This window comes from Mixophyes fleayi, chromosome 4, assembly GCF_038048845.1.
Source record: "Mixophyes fleayi isolate aMixFle1 chromosome 4, aMixFle1.hap1, whole genome shotgun sequence".
Classification (NCBI taxonomy): domain Eukaryota; kingdom Metazoa; phylum Chordata; class Amphibia; order Anura; family Limnodynastidae; genus Mixophyes; species Mixophyes fleayi.
The window spans coordinates 314,819,203-314,840,770 of record NC_134405.1 but is presented as its reverse complement, the minus strand read 5'-3'; the positions used below and the strand labels follow the sequence as shown (position 1 = coordinate 314,840,770).

Here is a 21,568-nt window from a genome sequence, read left to right as displayed (position 1 = left end):
CACTGGAGACTGGAGAGTGATAAGAACACTGCTACCCCTGTTTCTGTGTAAGCAATTGCACTGAGCAATGTCACTGGAGAATGGAGACTGACAAGAACATTCCTATCCCTGTTTCTGTGTGAGCGATGGCGCTGGATCTCCTGGGGAGGGAGGTACTTATGGAATCCAAAACTCGCAAGATTCGATTCAGATCCGAGAACCCGTGAAAGTACCGAGCCAGCTTGTGAGCCTACTTGGATCCGCTAAGTTCGGGTGGATTCGGTTTTCAGAAAACCGAGCCTGAGCATCTCTACTTTTAACTGATTCATTGCCAGGGTGTATGCAAGGGAAACATCATCATTACTCCTTCTTTTATCCTAGTGTTACAACCATTCCAAAATCATGGCTTCTGTGTTATACTGTATCTTTATAGTCAATCATTCTGCTCCACTGGCGCATCCTCCTCCCCAGTGCTTCTTTCTGATGGTTGCCACAAAGCTAAGTTCAAATGTATTCAGTATACAGGTTCTCTTTTGGTAGCCTGATATCCTCTTATAACAGGGGCAGAACTAGCATCAACTGGTCCCATAGCAATGTTTGGGTAGGGGCCTGCTGATGCCACTGATTCCTCCTGTCCTCACCCTAGAACACACTGTGAAGAGAGCAGGGGGGGGAAGGCTCTTCAGAGCATGTGGTAGCTTAGTGGGTAATGTGGGGCCCCGGAGGTTCTAAAGTTTCTCCCATGGGGCCCCGGTGTGGGGAAGGGCACAGGCATGGCTCTCTTCACCTCTGGGGCCTGTTATGACTGCACCCTGCACTCATGGTAGTTCCACCATTACTTTTAAATTACAGTATCAGTATGCATATAACACTCAACATTTCTCCCCCATGCTTAGGCCTATAGCATTGCATATAGATTTTCTGCTATCTCCACCAGAATGTGTGACAGACATTTGGAATTAAATCTACATAAAACAGATGTCATGCTGTTTCTTCCAGCCACTTTTAAATATAATAAAATATATAATATAATATAATAATTTTGCATCTCATGTAAAATTTGGCACATAGCATAGTGTCTGCATTTTTAGCTGTGCTAATCTAACACTTGCAGCCCCTTGTGCTTCAAGAGGTGATTCAGGGGCGTTCACATTCAAGTTCAGTACAGTCAGATACCTGTGGCTCCTTGAGGTATGCACATATTTTCGGGTTAGAGTTACATCTGACTTCTTTTGCAGGCAAGTTTTGCGTCTATACAAAGTAGTTGCAAGTTCTACACTTGTTATGCATGTACTAACTTGTGTTGGTTACGTCCATATTTAGAATTGTGCTGCGTCTCAGCGTAATGCAACTTATATCGGAAGCATTTAGCTTGTGTCCATACATTATAAGTACTGCTTAAACTATTGGCCAGCTGCAACAAAGCCAAAAGTTTTACTTTCACTAATTTTGTACATTCTAAATTTGTGACAAGATCCATGGTGCTCTGTTTGCAATAGAGCAGGTTTTTCACATCATCAGGATCATTTATCCCTCCTGTTAATACATTCCCTCTTGTACTACAAAGTGGTTAGGTAGGTAGCACATACTTGCCAACTCTCCCGGAATATCCGGGAGACTCCCGAAATCTGGGTCAGTCTCCCGGGCTCCCGGGAGAGAGGGCAATTCTCCCGATTCCCGGGCGACGGTGGAAATTGAATGGGGGAGGCGGGGCTTATCGGCATCACGGGCGCGTCATTATGGTCCCGCCCCCTTGTTTTATTGGACGGGGAAAGTGGTGACAGCTTTGGGGGCGGGGCTAATGGCACGATTCTTTGAGCCCCGCCCCCACACGCCCACCTGACCCCCGGACCTCCCGGAACTTAACCTGCCAATGTTGGCAACTGTGAGGTAGCACAATGTCTGATGCCATTAGAATAAGCTAAGATGTCATTTATACATTCAATTTTAGCACTGCTGTGTCCAAATGTAGGTAAATTGATACGTTCCTCCACATTAAACCTTTAATTTTTTTAAAGATGAATGAATGAATTTACTGTTCTAGACAAAAGACTTGGTCATCTCTGCAAGTCAGACAATTATTATGTCTAGCAATATGTTTCACATAACATTAAAACTATACATACATGATGTTAACTGCACAATGCTAACTCTAACTACCTGCAGAAATTGCTGGGTTGGATTTCACTTAGGCAATAAAGTGTAGTACAGCGTGACTGTATACTTGTCAAACTAATGGCCACATTCTCATTGTCCATCACAAGACAGCTAGCATTTATTGTACACATGTTTTTTTCAATTATTTTCAAGGTATTTTTCAACACTTTCTTTCATTCAGCTCAGAGGCGATCATTCACTGGAAGCCGACAAAATGTCTGTAAACATTCAAAGGCCTTCTCGGAAATCAGTCACAAAGATGCTTTGTAAGTATAAAGTGAACTTTGATATTGTGTATTAAAATGATTGTGTTTCCTGTAGAGTTGAAAAGAACAAGGTTGTTTTGCCTATGCAGCAGTAGCAAAAAATGTGATTGTATGAGTCACACCATTTGTTTTATCTTTGTATTGGATTAATGCATAAACTAGCCAGAATGCATGAACTTGTAGGGTCTGAGTCATTAAGAAAAGCAAAGCACAAAAAAGGAGTAACTTTGCACCTTGGCAAAACCATGTTGCATTTGAGGGGGAGGTAAATTTAAAATGTGGGGACAGATGTATAGTTGGGATAGGACTTGTCCTAGATCAACTTCAAACTTCAGAGTAAATATAAAGCTATCAAGTATTTGTGTGCTATATGAAAAACCATCCACTATTTTCCTTACACGCAAATTAATCAACTAATTTGCACCCCTTGCATTGTAACATGGTTTGTCCAGGATCAGATTTACTCCTTTTTTTTGCCTTGCTCTCCTTAATGAATCAGGCCCATAGTATTCATTCTCAAGGAACCTACAATATTTAAATAAATAGTAAATATACTGTTAGTACCTCAAGCATACCTCCTAATTGTCCTGAGTTTGGCAGGACAGGCCCATATCTTTGCCCTCATAAGTGGCAGAGTTTAAGCGATAAAGGGAAAAGTTTCACCCAAAGTGGGCCTTTTGTCGAGTGAATTGGGGATCGATTTTCCATGTCTCAGTGTTGGGAGGCATGCGTTAAGACTTGTCCATTACCCATCACACACAGTATTAAAGTGATTGTCCACCTTTACACAACTTCTACTATTTAGGGACACCTCTAATGTACCCCTTCCGTGGAAAGAGGCTAGAGCTGACAGAACCAACCCGTTAGGACCCAGTAGTAAATGTGGCTTCTGAATGAATTGCCCACAGTTTCTGTTCTATCACTTACTCATACTTGACAAACATGCCACACTTTGTCTGTGTTACAGATGTCTGTATTCTTTCCAAAAAATACCTTTAGTTTAAATGAATTAGGTAACTTTTAAATGCTAAATGTTGCAATGTTGAGCTGTGTCCGTGGCGCTCCACTAAGATATGCCGCCCTGCTTGTATCAGAAAAAGTTCACCACAACTTTACAATAACATGGACATATATAGATCGATACATACATTAGGCGCTGTCTTCACACACACTGGGAAGAAGGATGTATATTTCATATAGGAACAATGTCCAAATTTCAATAATCTAGAATATGAAACATAATACACAGAAAGAAAATTTTGATGGCGAAGTATGTTGGCAAAAGTGTGATCTTGATAAATCTTTAACACTCCTTTATAACTATATGCCCGTGCCAGATATTGATGGTACACATGACACCCGTGTTTTCACTCTGTGGAGGCCCCCTATAGGGTATGCGCTTACTCAATAGTAGAAATAATCAGGCCCTCAGAGGATACAACGATGTTTCACTTGATCCAAATAGTACTCTTGGCGATTTTCACTCAAAAATAAGAAGAATAAAAACAATCTGGTGCATTACCTTTTATAAAACATCAAGTAAATTACAAATACATATTGCTCGTACCGGAAAGCGGATTAGTTCTCGCGTGCAACAACAAGGTGGATGTATCCCTCACCCCAATCGATACCATCCATCCGTGCGTGTGTCCGACAATCCTGGTAACTCAGCTGTTCAAACCAACGCGTTTCAACCTAATAGCGGTCTTTTTCAAGGTGTAATAATCTGTGAGCCCAGTGTCCTATTTATTCTCCCGGACACACCCACTATTCAGAACGAGGCTTGGTTGTGTAGTTGAAAAGCTGAAGTTCCGGAATCCCATTCGTTTGAGCTCAATCTCCGTTGCCATGGTCACGTGTATGTTTATAGTATTCTCCGTTTCATTCATATATCCATGCTGGAAATGTATCAAGAACTTACAGAAACGAAAGTCTTATTATCCCTTTTCTCTATAGTTAGTCTCTGTTCCAATAGTGGTTTGAATGGTAAGTTCGTGAGGGAAACCAATTGTATGGCTCACAGTGAAATATGAAAAAGTAAAAAATAAAATATAAAAATACATACATATAAAAAGATACTTATAAACATTGACATTGTTATCTAATTAACATCAACTTTGACATTCTAAAATGGTGTTGTTAAAATAACTTCCATATAATCTAGAAATTAAAAAACAACAACCCCAATAATGATGTGACATTATCATAAAAACCACTTTAATTCAAAATCTGAATTTAGGCCTTTTGGAATCAATGTGTCTACATTAAAAATCCATTTCATTTCCGATCTGGATAAATGACCCACAATATCTTTGTTTTTCCATGATTCCTCTACTTTCTGTAGTCCCCAAAAACCAATAACTTGCTCATCAGAACATGAATGGTGAGTTTTAAAGTGCTGTGATAGTGCATGCATTTCCAAACCTCTTCTAATGTTATAGAGGTGTTCCCTTAAACGCACCTTTAATGGACGGGTGGTTCTACCTATATAAATTTTATGGCAGCTACATTCGATAGCATAAACTACGTTTATGGAATGACAGGTAATAAATTGCTCTATCTGAATCTTTTTTCCATTTAAGGTGAGAGTCGTAGTTTTATTCCGTTTCATTTTACACGTTCTGCAAACAATGCATTGAGCACACCTATGGAACCCTCTGCTTCTAACCGACACTCTTTTCTCATCCGGTAGATGACTCCTAATGAGTCTATCCTTTAGATTATTGGCCTTCCTATATATGAAGGTTGGTTTTTCTGGAACTTTGAAAACTTCTCCCTCTGTTCGGAAGTGAGTGATGCAAAATTTCATCATTAAGCCCTGCCTCCATCACAGTCCGGGAGGATGCCTACTCTTCCGGGGGTCTGGGAGGACTACCCGAAATTCTGGGAGAGTAGGCAAGTATAGACTTACTATAAACATGCCACATTTTTTATATAATTACTAAATGGGAGTTTTGCATTTCTTGTCCAGTTTTTGCTTCCAGTACTGCCAGCTCTCTCCTCTCCCAGGTGACAGAGCTGGTGATGCAAAACCGAAATCTGTTACTAGCATGTTATACAAGGAGGAACCAACGTGTGGCTGCAAAGCTGAACAATCCCTTAAAGGTCCTCTCCTTGGGGTATATTTACTAAAGTGCGGGTTTCAAAAAGTGGAAATGTTGCCTATACCAACCAATCGGATTCTAGCTTTCATGTATTTAGTGCATTCTACAAAATGACAACTAGAATCTGATTGGTTGCTATAGGCAACATCTCCACTTTTTCAAACCCGCAGTTTAGTAAATCTAGCCCCTAGAGTGAGGTTGGAAACATCCTGTCCCCGTAAGATTTAAAAGAGCTGTTGGAAAAGAAAAAACAGACAGAGGAATAGAGCAGAAGAGTTCTTGATCAATTCTGACATTTACTGTTAAATATATTCCTGCTGACAAACCTTTCTTATCAGTAGGCATGGCAAGAACACATTTAATCTAGTACTTTATCTTCTTTCTATCTAAAGAAACGAGAAATAGACTATAAACGCTCCTCGGTGACTATATAGTTTGCTGGCATGGATTATTAACACTTTGTCTGTGTTACAGATGTCTGTATTCTTTCCAAAAAATACCTTTAGTTTAAATGAATTAGGTAACTTTTAAATGCTATATTAATGTACTTTAATCCTTAACATGCACCTGTCTTCTACAGACATTGGATGCAGCCATTGTGTGGGCTGAACCAATAGTTTAAGAAAGCTGCCATCCATTCACAAGGAACCACTGTCGGTCTCTTGTGTCCCGATTTTACCAGGACAGTCCCCTTTATTCACCTAAAAATTCAAACTTATCTTATATTCTAAAATTCAGATTTCTGATGCAAATGAATAGGATAATTAAGGTTAGGTTCCTATAAACTAGATATAGGTATAGGTTAAGTAAAGTTTAATGTGGACTTCATGGGTTGAGCAAATGTTTGGTTATATGGGTGTCCTGGGCTTTTGTTAAAAAATTCTAGGTACCCTAAAGCAGTGACTACGGTTGTATGAAGCCCCAGTCATCGTGTTTGCAGAATTTCAGTTGAATTTCAATTTAAAAGCTGCAAAATTTGCTTCTATTCTAAAATATAAAAAGCAAAATGACCACCTTCCCCCCACATAAGAACAGTATCTGATTTCATAGGACCAGTACTGTTTAAAGTACAGAGGTGGCATGTGCTAACTGTAATAAATCATCCCCAATGTGCCCTGTGTAAAGTAAATAAATAAGAACACCTTCCCCCACGAAATTCCCAATGGCTAGACCACATTGGCTGATTTCCACTATAACACACAGACCATGAGCACTGGGGTTCCTCTGCCACAGTAAAAACCATCCCCCCAGCCCAGGACGTATGCCTCTATAGTGGCTGCAAAGTGCCAGCCAAGCACTGGGTTTGGGATAATAAACAAGATTGGGACACGTGGAGTGGCAACTATGCACCCCTAGTGATCCCAGTATAATGGATAGAGCACAATCTTGCAATAAATTTTAATTTATTAAGACTTTCTTTCTAGATCTTAGATAGTTCAAATGGCAAAAAACGACAAAACTGAAAAGTCCCTATTAAAAGACTACCCACTCACACATTATTGCTAACTGCCAATAAATTATTAACGCCTGGGGGTATATTTACTAAACGGCGGGTTTGAAAAAGTGGGGATGTTGCCTATAGCAACCAATCAGATTGTAATTATCATTTATTTAGTACATTCTACAACATGACAGCTAGAATCTCATTGGTTGCTATAGGCAACATCTCCATTTGTTCAAACCCACAGTTTAGTAAATATACCCCCTGTAGTTGTTAGGACTCCCCTTCACCAGTCAGATAACCACAAACCACTTCTTCTGCTTTTTACAGAAGCCCTCCAAATAGGCACCAACCCTGTGCTGACCAGATAGGGGTTGGTTTTCACCCTGGCAGAGGCTCCACACTCAGGGTGTCCCTCCTATGATGGACCTTTGTTATAGGGAAATTTATGAGTTTCTTTTTAAGGAAAGGAAGGAAAGCAATTTAGAAACACTGGTCCATCCTATACAAGTTCCCTTCTATTATGCTACATTTTGACACATTCTTAGAAGTCCTGTGCAGTGATAAGAATTAGACGCATATTTCTTTATATACTAATCTCACACTTTCTCTTCATAGTTGTCTTGGTGATGGTCTTTGCTTTCTGCTGGGCTCCCTTTCATGTGGATCGGCTTTTCTTTAGCTTTGTGGTTGAATGGACTGAACCCCTTGCCAATGTCTTTAACCTCATTCATGTTATTTCCGGTAAGTATTACATGTTATAATGGATTGACTCAGTAGTTGTGTTGGTACTTTATATGCGACACAATACAATATTACATTATGATACAGTCCTCTGTTGTAGAAAGGTTTAGGTAGGCGATCATTAATACAGAGAGTTCCACTTTTATACTATAGCGCTGTCTATATCTATCTATCTATCTATCTATCTATCTATCTATCTATCTATTCTATCTATCTTACTTATTTCAGTATTTTAACTGGCTCCCTATCAAGTAATACAATCCAAAATCCTTTTTCTGTTATACAAGGCTTTTCATTCTCTTGTTCACATTGACTTTTTGAACTTAGTCTTCCACCATGCTCTTCCACTCTTCCACCTTGCGATTTTACTCTTTCAGTCTTCCACCTTGCTCTTCCACTCTTCCAGTCTTCCACCATGCTCTTCCACTCTTCCAGTCTTCCATCATGCTCTTCCACTCTTCCAGTCTTCCACCATGCTCTTCCACTCATTCAGTCTTCCACCATGCTCTTCCAGTCTGCCACCATGCTCTTCCACTCTTTCAGTCTTCCACCATGCTCTTCCACTCTTCCAATCTTTCACCATGCTCTTCCACTCTTCCAGTCTTCCACCATGCTCTTGCACTCTTCCAGTCTTCCACCATGCTCTTCCACTCTTCCAGTCTTCCACCATACTGTACTCTTGATGGCCTTACACTCTTCTGTGACTGGTCTTTATACTATGTTGCTCCATTCTCTAGCACTTTCTTCACGTACTGTATCCATTCACATATCTCACATACAAAACCCTTGTAAAGCACTGTTTGCTGATTAAAACAATCAAATGAACCTCTGACACTTTGAACTTTGGCCACATTCATATAGTCAGGATTGTTGCTATCAAGAGAATACATGAAGCCTATTTACTGCAGAACTCTAGAGGCAGTAGAGATGAGCTTCTCATATAGCTTCCTGGCCCCCAGCCCACTCTCCCTCCATCTCCAGTTTACTGTGCAGGCAATCACTTTACATATAACTATGGCAACAACTGTTCTATGAATAATTCAACCAATGGAGTTAAACAGTAAAGTATTGGAGACAATAGGGAGAAAGGGAACATTTACATTACTAAAACTATATGTTAATTAAAATGTATTATGGACATAAAAGGAATGTAGCATAATATGTAAAATGGAAATCAGGTCAACAAAGATTGTAGCTGAAAACCTATTGCAAAATAACAACGCTAATCCCAGAATGTAATATTGGGTCACTAAATTATAAAGTAAGCAAAATAATGGAAGATAAAATGAGAACTGATTTTCCTTAAATATGTGTTTTTCATCTATGTTCATAAAAGTATAACAATGTCAGGTAATAAGTTGTGTAGCAATAGTGCACCATTAAATGTTACTTGTCTATAGCTGGGTTCACATTATTGCATTCTACTTCAGCTCTTATGGGAGCTGCTGTTCCAGCTAATCAATTTACTGATTTGACAAATTAATTAATTTCTTATCACAATGATTAACGTGAACAATCTGCACAGTGGCTCAGTGATTAGCACTTCTGTTTCGCAGCACTGGGGTCATGAGTTTGATTCCCAAACAAGGCCTTATCAGTGTGGAGTTTGTATGTTCTCCCCGAGTTTGTGTGGGTTTCCACCGGGTGCTCCGGTTTCCTCCCACACTCCAAAAATATACTGGTAGGGTAATTGCTGACAAAATTAACCCTAGTCTGTGTGTATATATTAGGGAATATAAACTGTAGGGGGAAGGTACTGATATGAATGACAAATATTCTCTGTACAGCGCTGCAGAAATGGTGGCACCATATAAATAAATGGTGACAATGATGATGATTGTTCATAAATAAACCCCATTCTCTTGAATGGAATGCAAAACATGTAGAGGAATAATAAGGGTAGTAATAAAGCATACCATCTGAAAAACTAGATAATCTACTGCATCAAATGAGAGGTTATTGACCTAGCTCATTTATATATATAGTCAATTAGAAATGTGAGGGCTAGGAGGAGGCTATTTTAGAGCCCCTATCTCCTTATCCCTGACACTTGGGGATGCCCACGTTTAAAGTCCCCTTTCTCAAATGATGTTATCCTTGTTTATCTATTGATTGTTTTTGATCAGCAGTCATTATATAAATATGTGATGAGCCCAAAAGTGTTCAGCACAAGGGCGAGAAAAGCCTCAGTAGTGAAGGGGTTAATGCAGTGAGAATCCACGCACCTTTAGAGCAACTGAACCAGAAGAAAGAATTTCTTCCGCAATTAAAATTCCATTTTTGACAGGAACAAGGCTGCGTTCATTTTTTTCCCCGGCCTTTTCTAAATTGTCGCCTCATTTTCTAATCAGACACAGCGTTTGCATTTTTGGCTGCGGTGCAACATGGCTGGAATACGTGAAATCCTCTGGTGTCTTGATATGGAGCGTGTCTTGATTAAATGTCTCAGATCAGATGAATAGCCAGGCATTCCTTTTAATAAGAAGTGTTTCCACACTTGCTGAATTTTGGCCGCCAGCTACTCCAAGAGGAGCATCTGGATGCGGATAACCTCTGAACTGTAGCCAAAAATTATCACCTTGTCCTATATCCATACCCTGTAGGAAATAAAGAGTTTTGGCAAAGTACCACAGATAAGTGTTTTGGGATAAGCAAAGCTTCTGCATTTGTGCCTAATGCTGGCTTCACACCTGTCCTATCTGGCTCCCATAGCTGGCAGGAAGAATTTGTTTTTGTTTTTTAATTATTTTTTAATTGCGTAATCAGTTAGGTAGAGAAAACACATTTTACTTGCATTACCTTGTTTACTCTTTAACTTTTATTTGTTTACAGGAAAATAATAATTTAATTTAACATAGATGCTTCACATATGTATGTTGCTGCAGTTCCTTTTGTCGTTGACTAGAACTTTGTGTATTGAGAAGGTTCTGAAGGTCTTATTGGTTACAGGTTAGTTCTAGCCCCGATACAAACTTGCTTACCATAGACATCCCTGTAGAAAAATAAATAAATACCATGGGCATTCACATCATAATTATACAGACCTGAGAAGGCTAAAGATGCCCACCTAGATTGACCGGTTTGTGCCCATCCTTAGTTGCTTTCAAAATACATTTGTGTGTAGTGGCAACAAAGTGGCTTAAACTTGACTGGTTGCATTGATTACCCACATGGCACAATTAGATATTGGCAACATCTGCTCACTTGAGGCATACAGAACGGGTCAATATTAGGGTGCAGTGATTATATATATAATCTCCCCTTTTGGCATTTTTCACATTTTGTTTTCTTACATCACGGCATCAACATGCATCCATTCTTATCACTGCTCAATACAAAACACTCTGCAATGTCAAATAACAATAGCAATAAAAATGTCTAAAACCACTAAAAAAAAGTTTCCTTAATTGCAAATAAAACACACACACAGTAGTTACATAATAATTCACCCTCCTTGTTTTGATAGTTGGTAGTAGAAGCTTTAGATGCAATGACAGCTGTGAATCTATATGGGTACAGAACATCCCTACAAATTTGGCACTTTGGACACTTTCTTTGCAATATTGTTAGAGTCTAATCAGCTTTGATGGAGATCATTGGTTAACAGTAATTTTGAAATAATTCCTCATATTCTTTACAGGATTCATGTCTGGGCAATGCAAGGATAGTTATATGTTTTTGTATTTAAGCCACTTCCTTGTTTCTTTTGCTGTGTATTGTTAGTCATTTTCCTGATGGAAGAGTATACAACTTCTCCCAAGTGAGATTTCATGTAATTTTTCTTCAACAATAGTTTTCTATTTGCCATATATGAAGTGCCTTGGCTATTATTTTCCCATGGAAAGTTTTCCCCATCTCTCCCATGGAAAATTGTAACTCTCTCGGAGTTGACATAGGTGGACTAATGAAGAAGACCGCTTCACCAATAGATGCAAAGTTTTGGAGGATCCTGTTTTGGACAAATTCAAAGTTATGCGGTACCCTCTCCTGGTCTTTGTGAAGAGCTTGGCAGTGTTCTGGAGGATATTAAATGGCTTTGAAATCTTCTTCACTGATTGGTCCTTCCCAATAGCCTTTACTTTAATTTGCTATGAAATGTTGTTGTTTTTTTATCTTCATGGTGAAGCTTTGATTTGCAAATGCTCCAATTAACAGGGGCAGATGTATTTGTTTTAACAACAAATTAAACACTATATACAACTAGACTTCATAAAATTAATTATGTGACATCTGAAGATAACTGATTGCACCAGATTTATGTAGCTCTATCTTAGCAAAGTGGGTGAATGCTTTAAATGATCTTCTGGTATTTGCAGTTAAAAAAGCTTTGATATTACTAAGTTTACTATAATATATTCTGTTGATCAGTGGTACGAATTCCCAAATTAATCCATTTTGATCCCATGATGTAAGAAATTAAATGTGAAAAATATCAAAGGGGGGAATAATTTAAAGTCATTGCATGTACTCAATATAGAACCGGGGTTGTTACACTGTGCTACTTTCACATGAGCTAAACACAGTGGGAGCACTTGAATGAATAGGGATCTATTGATCACTATGAGGAGCATAGTGATTGCTCACAAGCGTTAGAGAAGCGGGACCAATCGTAAATGTAATAAGCTGCACCATCTTGCTGTACTAATCCATGTGGATGTCTGCTTAAAAACAGAACAAGGTGACAATGTAAACATTATAACTTGCCTGCTCTGCAATCTAATCACTCATCTCTCGGAGATTGTCTGTATCTGGTTTCTTCCTCTTCCCAGTGTCATTATGAGACACCATTGTATCTAAACCCAGAACCTCTCAGTATCCAGAGACCTTATCCATTCTATGCATATGTGGAAAAGTGGATACTATGGGCCTGGGACAACCGAACAGTCCACTTAAATCAGGATTGTCCCGCTGGAATCAGGACACTTGGGAGGTATGACATTGGGCCTCATTCATTAAGCAAAGTAAGGCAAAAAAAATTAGTATGTTTTCTTCTGGACAAAACCATGTTATAATGCAAGGGGTGCATATTCTTTTATTATTTCTCTTTCATCCAGTCTGGGGGACACTGCTTACCATGGGGTGTGAAGGGTAGCATGAGAGTTGGCACCTAGCTAGTTAATTTCTAGCACTGCTGACAGACCCCTCCCCTATATAACTCCCCCCCTGTCTCTTCCTCCTCAGTTTTTTCTAGGTGCCCATGGAGTTAGGCACTGTTTTAGTTGCTGCTAAATTTTATTTTATTTTCTTTTTTTAGGGAGAATATCTTGGGCATACCTGGGAGTGTGTTCTATTATAGAGAGCACACTCCCAGAACAGCAGCGCAGGCACTGCTCTGTCAGCTGAGAGCCAGAGGCTCTCACTGGCAGAGCAAATTAGGTGCTTGAATATAGAGGGACTAGCGGTCTCTCCGGACCGCTGTCACTCTTGGGGCCTCACTGATAACCGGCGCTGCCATTGGGCATGGAGGGCCGGTTATTGGAATGAAAGAAAAATGCCGGTGGCCATTTAAAAATCAGTGGAGGAGAGAAAACGGAAGGGGGCCATACCAAGATCCCCCCTCATACATAGAAGGGGGCATCGGGGTGAAAATCCGCTGCGGAGACCTCAATTGAGGTCTCCACTACTCTTCCATATATTATTTATATATATTATTTATTTTCTTTCTCCTCCCCGCTAATGGGGCAGGAAAAGCACTACAGAGAGACAGCATTATCAGAGGGGGGAGCTAAGATATAGAGCTCCCCTGCTCTCCAGGAAAAATTGGACTAGCCCGGCCTGTTGACGCCAAATAGAAGCCCGGGAAAGGACGCAGAGCAGAGGGAGCAGGCACCAGGCACTGCTGTTGGACTTCTCCCCTGTTTGGCCTGTGGCTAAGTATCTGATTTATTAAACATATATTATTGTACTGCTGACTGCAAAGTGGGCTAGTGGGAGTTATATTATAGTTCTCCCACTTGCCAGGTTATTTTATTTTGGTTTAATAATTTACAAGTATAACTTTTATGTTCGATTACTTGTTTCTTTTTTCTTTTTCATATTATTTTCTCTGCTGTCTCTCGCTCTCTAACAGCTAAATTTAAGTCTGTATGTTTGGTGTGCCTTCCTTTGTAAAATGACAGATAAAGGAAAGGGCCCTACAGTAAAGTGTTTCAAATGTTCAAAATGTAATGCAAAATTACCTAGTGGGCAGAAGGACCCGTTGGCACTATGTTCTGTCTGCGATGCAGGGGGTCCTCCCAAGCAATCCCAGCTTGTTACAGCCCCACTGACGGAGGAACCGGCCTGGGTGGCCTCCCTGACACAGTCGGTTTCCTCTTTAGCACAGATGGTGTCACAGTCTAATCAGCTGATGTCTACTGTGGCAGCCTCGGTGGCTACTAGTGCTAGTACTCGTTTGGGCCTCCCTGCTACCACAGGTTATTTTGAAGAGTCTATGCCAGGATCTTCCTCATTGCTTACAGACCAGGCCCCTGTTCCCACAGAACCAGCATGGTCCGCAGCATTTATTAAGGGTTTGGATAAACTAAACCAGTTACTTGAATCCCCAAACATCCCGCCTGCTAAAAGGAAGAGGCCTAGATCCACTAATACCCTTATGGTCCTTTCAGACCCGGAGGGGGTTTCAGAGGAGGAGGGGGAAGTATATGCTGATCCTGACCAGGGGCAACCTTTGGAGCAGGAAGAAGACCCTAAAAGCCATTTTATTAATGATTTGGTTTTAGCGGTAAGAGAGGCGTTGGACCTCCCAGAACCGGAGGATCCTACTCCTAGAGACAGAAGTCTCTTTAAGAAGGCCAAAAGGAAGGCTATTCGTTTTCCCCCTTTGGTAGAACTCAGAGATATTGCAGAGGGAGCCTGGAAACAGCCTGATAAAAGGTTCTCTGTTCTTAGAAAGAACCCTTCCCTGTATCCATTACAGGAGAAAGATGTGGCCCGCTGGGAGAGTATTCCTATGGTAGATATTCCAGTAGCCCGGTTGGCTAGACACACTTTACTACCAGTCCCTGGTTCAGCAACTCTGCAGGATGTCAATGAACGCAGGGTGGAATCCCAGCTAAAATCTATATTTGTAGCTGCGGGTTCTTCCTTTAGACCCACATTTGCTTCAGCTTGGGTTGCTAGAGCCATGGAAACATGGGCAGACCAACTGGCAGAGGCCTTACAGGATTCGGATTTACTTCCCCTGGCTTTGCATCTGAAAGAGGCATCGGGGTACCTTTATGAGGCGGCTCAGAACTCAGCGTCTGTGTCCTCCTCTATTCAGGCTGCATCCATTTCAGCAAGAAGAACGTTATGGCTGAAATCCTGGGAAGGAGATTCGGAATCAAAGAAGTCTGTTGAATCCATTCCTTTTTCAGCAGCAGGTTTGTTCGGGCCGGAATTGGATACTATGATTTCCCAGGCAACAGGGGGCAAAAGCACTTCTTTGCCGGTACTCTCAGGTAGGGGCAGGACTTCTCGGGTCAGCTCCTTTCGTCAGCCCTTTAGAGGGAACTCCTGGCCTAGAGGACAGTCATTTAGAGGTAGACAACCAAATGCTCGAGGCTCCTCCATCAGGGGTAGATCTTCGTTTGCAGCTAGGCGCCAGGCCTCTAGGACACAGGAGAAGCCTGCGTCCTGACGACCACTCTACTCCGCCAGAGGTGGCGCCGCGGGGGGAGACATCTGTCTCTGTTCGGGAACAGTGGGCAGCGTCGTCCCAAGGCACTTGGATTCGGGGTATTATAGCAAGGGGGTACATGATAGACCTGCTGGGTCCGGTACCACATTGTTTTTTTGTAACACCACTACCCCGAGAGCGATCAAGTAGTCAGGCAATACAAGTTTGTGTCGCCTCTCTTCTTTTACAAAGAGTCATCTGCAGCCTAAGATTCACAGTGGGGTCCTCCCATTACCAGAGAGGTTGGGGGGTGGTAATCTGGCACCTCCGGCTCCAGGGACCTGGGTCGGTTCAGGAATCAGCCTTACCAATAAATGGGTTACAGTTGTAGGCAATTCTTTTAGCTCTTCGCGGGTCCCAGTCCCTCCTTCAGGGCCACCCTGTCAGAATTCAGTCCGACAATGTCACGGCTGTGGCATATGTCACCAGGCAGGGAAGAACCAGGAGTGCAGCCGCAATGAAGATTGCAGCTCAGATTTTTTGTTAGACAGAACAGTAGGTTCCGGAAATTTCAGCAGTATTCATTCCAAGAATAAGGAATTAGGAGGCCGACTATCTAAGTCGAAATCAAATGATGCCGGGGGAGTGGTCACTCCATCCGGATGTATTTCAGTCTCTAGCTCAGAGGTGGGAGTCTTCCGGATATAGATCTCATGGCCTCTAGACACAACAAGAAGGTTCACAGGTTTTTCACAAGGGCAAGAGATCCCTTAGCGGTGGCAGTGGATGAAATGACGATGTCATGGGAGCTCAGGTTGGGATACCTGGTTCCTCCGATTCCCATGTTTCCTCGCGTGCTCAGACAAAGGCAAAGGGGTCTTCCAATAATACTAATAGCTCCCTCATGGCCACGCCGTGTTTGGTACGCAGACATAATCTCCAAGGCGATAGGATAAGGATTTCGTCTTCCGCCACGAGACGACCTCCTTCTTCAATGTCCCTTCCATCACCAGAATTTTCCTCAGATCAGTTTAACGGCATGGCTGTTGAAGCCAGCCTCTGGAGGGCTAGGGTTTTTTCCTCTAGTGTAGTTAACACTATGATGCAAGCTCGAAAACCAGTTTCGGCTCGCATCTACAGCGGATTTGGAGAGCCTATATCAGATGGTTTGAAAATAGGTCATATCACATGTCTTCCTTCCGTCTCCCTCGCTAATTGGCTTTTCTTCAGCATGCGCTGGAAGCAGGTCTTCGTTTAGGTTCCCTAAAGGTTCAGGTATCGGCACTGTCAGTCTTTTTTCATCGGAAATTAGCGGATTTACCAGATATCAAGACTTTTCTTCAGGGAGTCTTACATATTCAACCTCCCTATGTTCCACCTACAGCACCATGGGATCTTAACCTGGTACTGGACATGCTTAAAGGTCCTCCCTTTGAACCTTTACCTAAGGCAGATTTTAGGTGTTTGACCTGGAAGGTTGTTTTTCTTTTGGCAATTGCATCGGCAAGTAGGGTATCGGAATTGGGAGCTCTGTCTTGCCGGGAACCATATCTGGTTTTTCATGAGGACAGAGCAGTTTTGAGAACACTCCCCTCTTTTGTTCCAAAAGTGGTGTCCTCCTTCCATTTGAAACAGGAAATTGTAGTTCCGGTTTTTTCATCTTCTTCTCACTCTGATAGGCAGTTTATGAAAAAGTTAGATGTGGTTAGGGCTCTCCGTATTTATGTCAAAAGAACATCTCAGATTAGACGAACCGATTCTCTGTTTGTCCTATATGATGCTAACAAAAGAGGATGGCCAGCCTCTAAACAGTCCATTGCAAGATGGATTACGGCAACTATTAGGCAGGCTTACACAACAGCTAACCGGCCTGAGACGGAGAGATTTACGGCCCATTCCACCAGATCGGTAGGGGCATCATGGGCAGCAAGAAATGGGGCTTCTGCTGACCAGCTTTGCAGGGCAGCCACCTGGTCTTCTGTCCACACATATACCAAATTCTATTAATTTAATGTATTCGCATCTGCGGATGCAGATTTTGCTCGTAGTGCTCTACGAGCAGGGTTTTCAGAGTGGTCCCACCCTTAGGGGGCTGCTTTAGAACGTCCCCATGGTAAGCAGTGTCCCCCAGACTGGATGAAAGAGAAAAGAGGATTTATATACTTACGTTAAATCCGTTTCTCTTATTCCGTCTAGGGGACACTGCGATCCCTCCCTTTTGCTATTCCTCTGTGTGCTCTTGTTTGGTTGACCCTTCTCCTTGGGGCTTTTTAAATAAACTGAGGAGGAAGAGGCAGGGGTGGAGTTATATAGGGGAGGGGTCTGTCAGCAGTGCTAGAAATTAACTAGCTAGGTGCCAACTCCCATGCTCCCCTTCACACCCCATGGTAAGCAGTGTCCCCCAGACGGAATCAGAGAAACGGATTTAACGTAAGTATATAAATCCTCTTTTTGAACGTAAGTTAAATACTGGCTGTTTTTTCATGTAGCACACAAATACTTTATTTTTACACTGAAATTTGAAGTTGATCTAGGACATGCTCTACCCCAACTATAAATCTGTCCCCACATTCTAAATATACCTCCCGCTCCAATGCAACATGGTTTTGTCTAAGTGCAAAGTTACTCCTTTTTTTGCTTTACTTTCCGTAATGAATTAGACTCTATGTGTCTCTTCCTGTAGGTTTTTGTTTTATGCCATGTCAGTGCACACTTACTGTTACATTTTGAAGCTGTATTGTGAATTAATGGAAAAATTGGCATAAATTAATAAATTAGTATTGTATAAATACATAAACCATAAGCCCTGCTCAAAGTACATATACATATCCTAGTCCAGATACAGGATACATGCAAGTATAAGCTAATAAGAATAATATCTAATATATAAATGCTTAGTGGTGTCTGTGTGTGTGTGGAAAAAAAAAACCAAGTTGCAGCGCCACCTGCTGGGCAGAGTTATACACTGACCTACTAAATTCTTAGTGTGTGTGGGAAAAAAAATTCAAAAAGGGCTGAAATTTGGTAGGGCTCAAACTCATTTTCATGAGGTAATTTTACCTCATGAACACACATGTGTAGAGGCGTGCGTTAGTGTGTGTGTGTGTGGAAAAAACTATTTTCTCAGAAAGGGCTCATCCAATTGACCTGAAATTTGGTATACTGACATTATTTGACAAAAAAATTAGAATAGTCAAGTCAGTTAACTTCCATCATCCCCCCTTCCCCCCGTGGGAGGGGTAGTAAAGCTAAATTTACGAGTTGAGGGGTCAAACTCATTTTCGTGAGGTAATTTTACCTCATGAACACACATTAAAAAGGCCGCTTGCGTCGAGAACTAACGCTCTTCCCCTGAGGAGGCCTGGGCTAGGTCCAAATGCATGACAAGAACCTTTTTAAGACCTTAAGTAGCTTGATTTGACTAGAATGCATGAGTATCATGCACGGGTTAACTTGTTTATGATAACATGCTTAGTGTACAACACCCTAGCATTTATATTTTCTATAATAATTAAAAAAATATTTTTAATTATTATACGTGTGCGTATAATTATAAGTGTACGTTTTAATTAAAACGTACACTTTTATTTAATGTTGTCCAATTCATAATAAGTTGATTGTAAAATATTGTAATTTTTTGATGATGTTATAGTTAGAAAATAAAAGTTTTCCAGCTTCCCTTATTGAAGACTGAAATCTCCAGCACAGGTTAGAAATAACACTATATAAGATATATTCATTTTTCAAATAGAATGCTGCAGAAAAGTTAATATCATTTGCAAATCATCTTACTATGGGTTAAAGGATATCGATTTGTGGACACAGAAACACCCACACAAACATCTATCCTTAACAAATGTGATTATATGAGCTAAGCATTTATTTTTAAACAATAAAATCTTGGGTTAATTAGCTTTTAAATCTTGCTTGTCCTTCTCTCGTCTCCTAGGTGTCTTCTTCTATCTCAGCTCTGCTGTCAATCCTTTGATCTACAATCTCCTCTCCAGACGCTTTCGTTCTGCATTCAGAAACTTCCTCCCTCCGCTTTTCAAACACTGGACTCCCAAACTTCCCGTCCAAGTGTTAGTTCCCCAGAAAACCACCTTGATCTTGGCTGCTCGAAATCGCAAATACTCAGCTGAAGAAGGCAGTCCTTCTTTTCCCCATCGCACCTCTGTCTGCAGCTCCCACCTCTCCACTGTTCTGTGATTTGTCATGATGGACTGGGCACTTGTGATCCTTGGATAAAAAATGGATATTGAACATGTGGGGTTACTGTGGAAGTAATAAATTTACTCGGTTGTAGAATCTTGTGCCCAGTCAATAGCTGGTTCGGTCATAAGGGAAGTGGCTTAATCTAAGGACAGCTTAATCATTTAATGGCATTTAACAACTGGAGAGCGACGGATTGCCAAACCACGCTAGTGTGCGACTAGCAATTAAAGATAAAGGAGAAGCATCTAGTGGGTCCCAAGACTAAGTGACCACTAGAGCATATTTTAAACAAAGAAAACACTATTAAAACATGGAAAAAAGTGACTTTCTTGCCGTAAGATATCACAAAATGATTAACCACATAAGCACTTATTGTGGTTTATTAAGTAATTGTAGTGTACCATGGTGGTGCTAAGTATGATGTTGTGTTCTATAGTAGGTTATTGTAACTGTATTTACTGGTGTGCCCTGTGTACTGAAGTCACACTTTTGGTGGAATATTTTACAAAGTAATCCCCACCTAAATTCATCACCATCACCTATTTATTTATATAGCGCCTCTAATTCTGCAGCGCTGTACAGAGAACTCATTCACATCAGTCCTTGCCACATTGGAGCTTACAATCTAAACCCCCTAACTTACACACAAACGGGCCGAGAAAGACTAATGGCAATTTAATAGCAGCCAATTAACCTACTATTATGTTTTTGGAGTGTGGGTGGAAACTGGAGCACCCAGAGGAAACCCACGCAAACACGGGGAGAACATACAAACTCCACACAGATAAGGCCATGGTCAGGAATCGAACTCATGAGCTCAGTGCTGTGGGCTAGAAGTGCTAACCACTAAGCCACCGTGCTGCCCATTGTTGGTAACTGTGGGAATTCCTACTCTGATCAGATATTTTGCACTGTAGGGGACCCTAAAAATAGACTGTCCCATACAATGGAGGGTCTGATCTGTGTAAACCACAAGCAAAGCACCATGATATCCATAACTTGTACTCACACCATCATGCCACTTCAGCCATCCGAAGCAATGGTACTTGGGCAGTAATGATTAGCGCTGCCCATTAATGGCCCCGGCAGTACAATGACTGGGACAGTATGTCTGGCTGACTCAGAGCTCTGCTTGCTGTGTGCTCCAAATGTGTCCTTTTTTTGTGGGAGCCCGATTTCTTCAGGTGCCTCTTAAGCGCAGAGGATGGGGATCCTAGAGGAGGGGCATCTATATAGTTAAAGTAAGGGAGAGCAAGGTGTGGGGGTTGCTTTGCAAAATTTTCCACCCAAACAGAGGCAATTACTCTTTATTTCCGGTGCAGAACCATTAACCCAATACAAATTGAAACCCCATGTATAAATTAACATATATACTGTAAATTATGCTACTTTAGGCCATATTAATCCAAGGGCGAAAAGCCTTATTGTTATATATATTTTACCAGCTTTATGTCTTTTATATCCGCTTATAAATGTAGATCAAAATAATTATTTATGTATTTCTATGTTTACGCAGTGAAACTAGAACCAAGCTGTCAGTTCCACACCTGCACATGCTCAGTAGAGTTGAGCAGGGGCCTTTAGAGCGATAAGTTACCTTTAACACTCTGGATATTTGTCACTGTGGCAGCTGAGTGTCGTCCACGCCAATAAAGTAATAAATGATTTCTTATCGCTGTGATTATTGGGGGTAAAAAACTTACTTACGTATAAAAACCTTCATAGATATAAAAAGTGTAGCCGCTGTAAATATCCGCGTTAAATAAACATTTATCCATACCAATGACTGTGAAGATTGTTATTGTTGTTGTCTAATTGATTTGTACAGCATGTGATATAAAATGCTACTCTTTGCAAGGAACACTTCATTTAAATATGCATGTTAGTTATAACTAATTGCAGGACTGTAATTAATTTACACTAATGCAGCTTCTGTCTCAGTGATGAATATACAGATGCAGACACAATGTTTAGTCATTTAGTGTATTTTGACTGTGAGTTCTGGGTCAGGCTTTGCAAGATATTTGCTTCACATCATTTGCCGTTTACATCAATGTCAGTA

At 41.0% G+C, this 21,568-nt stretch overlaps 1 protein-coding gene across 1 annotated transcript in view; it reads left to right on the top strand.

The window, feature by feature from the left end:
* NMUR2 (neuromedin U receptor 2) overlaps positions 1-21,285 on the top strand; it is a 32,343-nt gene extending 11,058 nt beyond the window's left edge. The window contains exons 2-4 of the mRNA XM_075210104.1: positions 2,318-2,402; positions 7,566-7,691; positions 19,241-21,285. Of these exons, the coding sequence (XP_075066205.1) occupies positions 2,318-2,402; positions 7,566-7,691; positions 19,241-19,500 (471 nt within the window). The 3' untranslated portion in view covers positions 19,501-21,285. The remainder of the gene's footprint in view (positions 1-2,317; positions 2,403-7,565; positions 7,692-19,240) is intronic.
* The last annotated feature ends 283 nt before the right edge of the window (positions 21,286-21,568 follow it).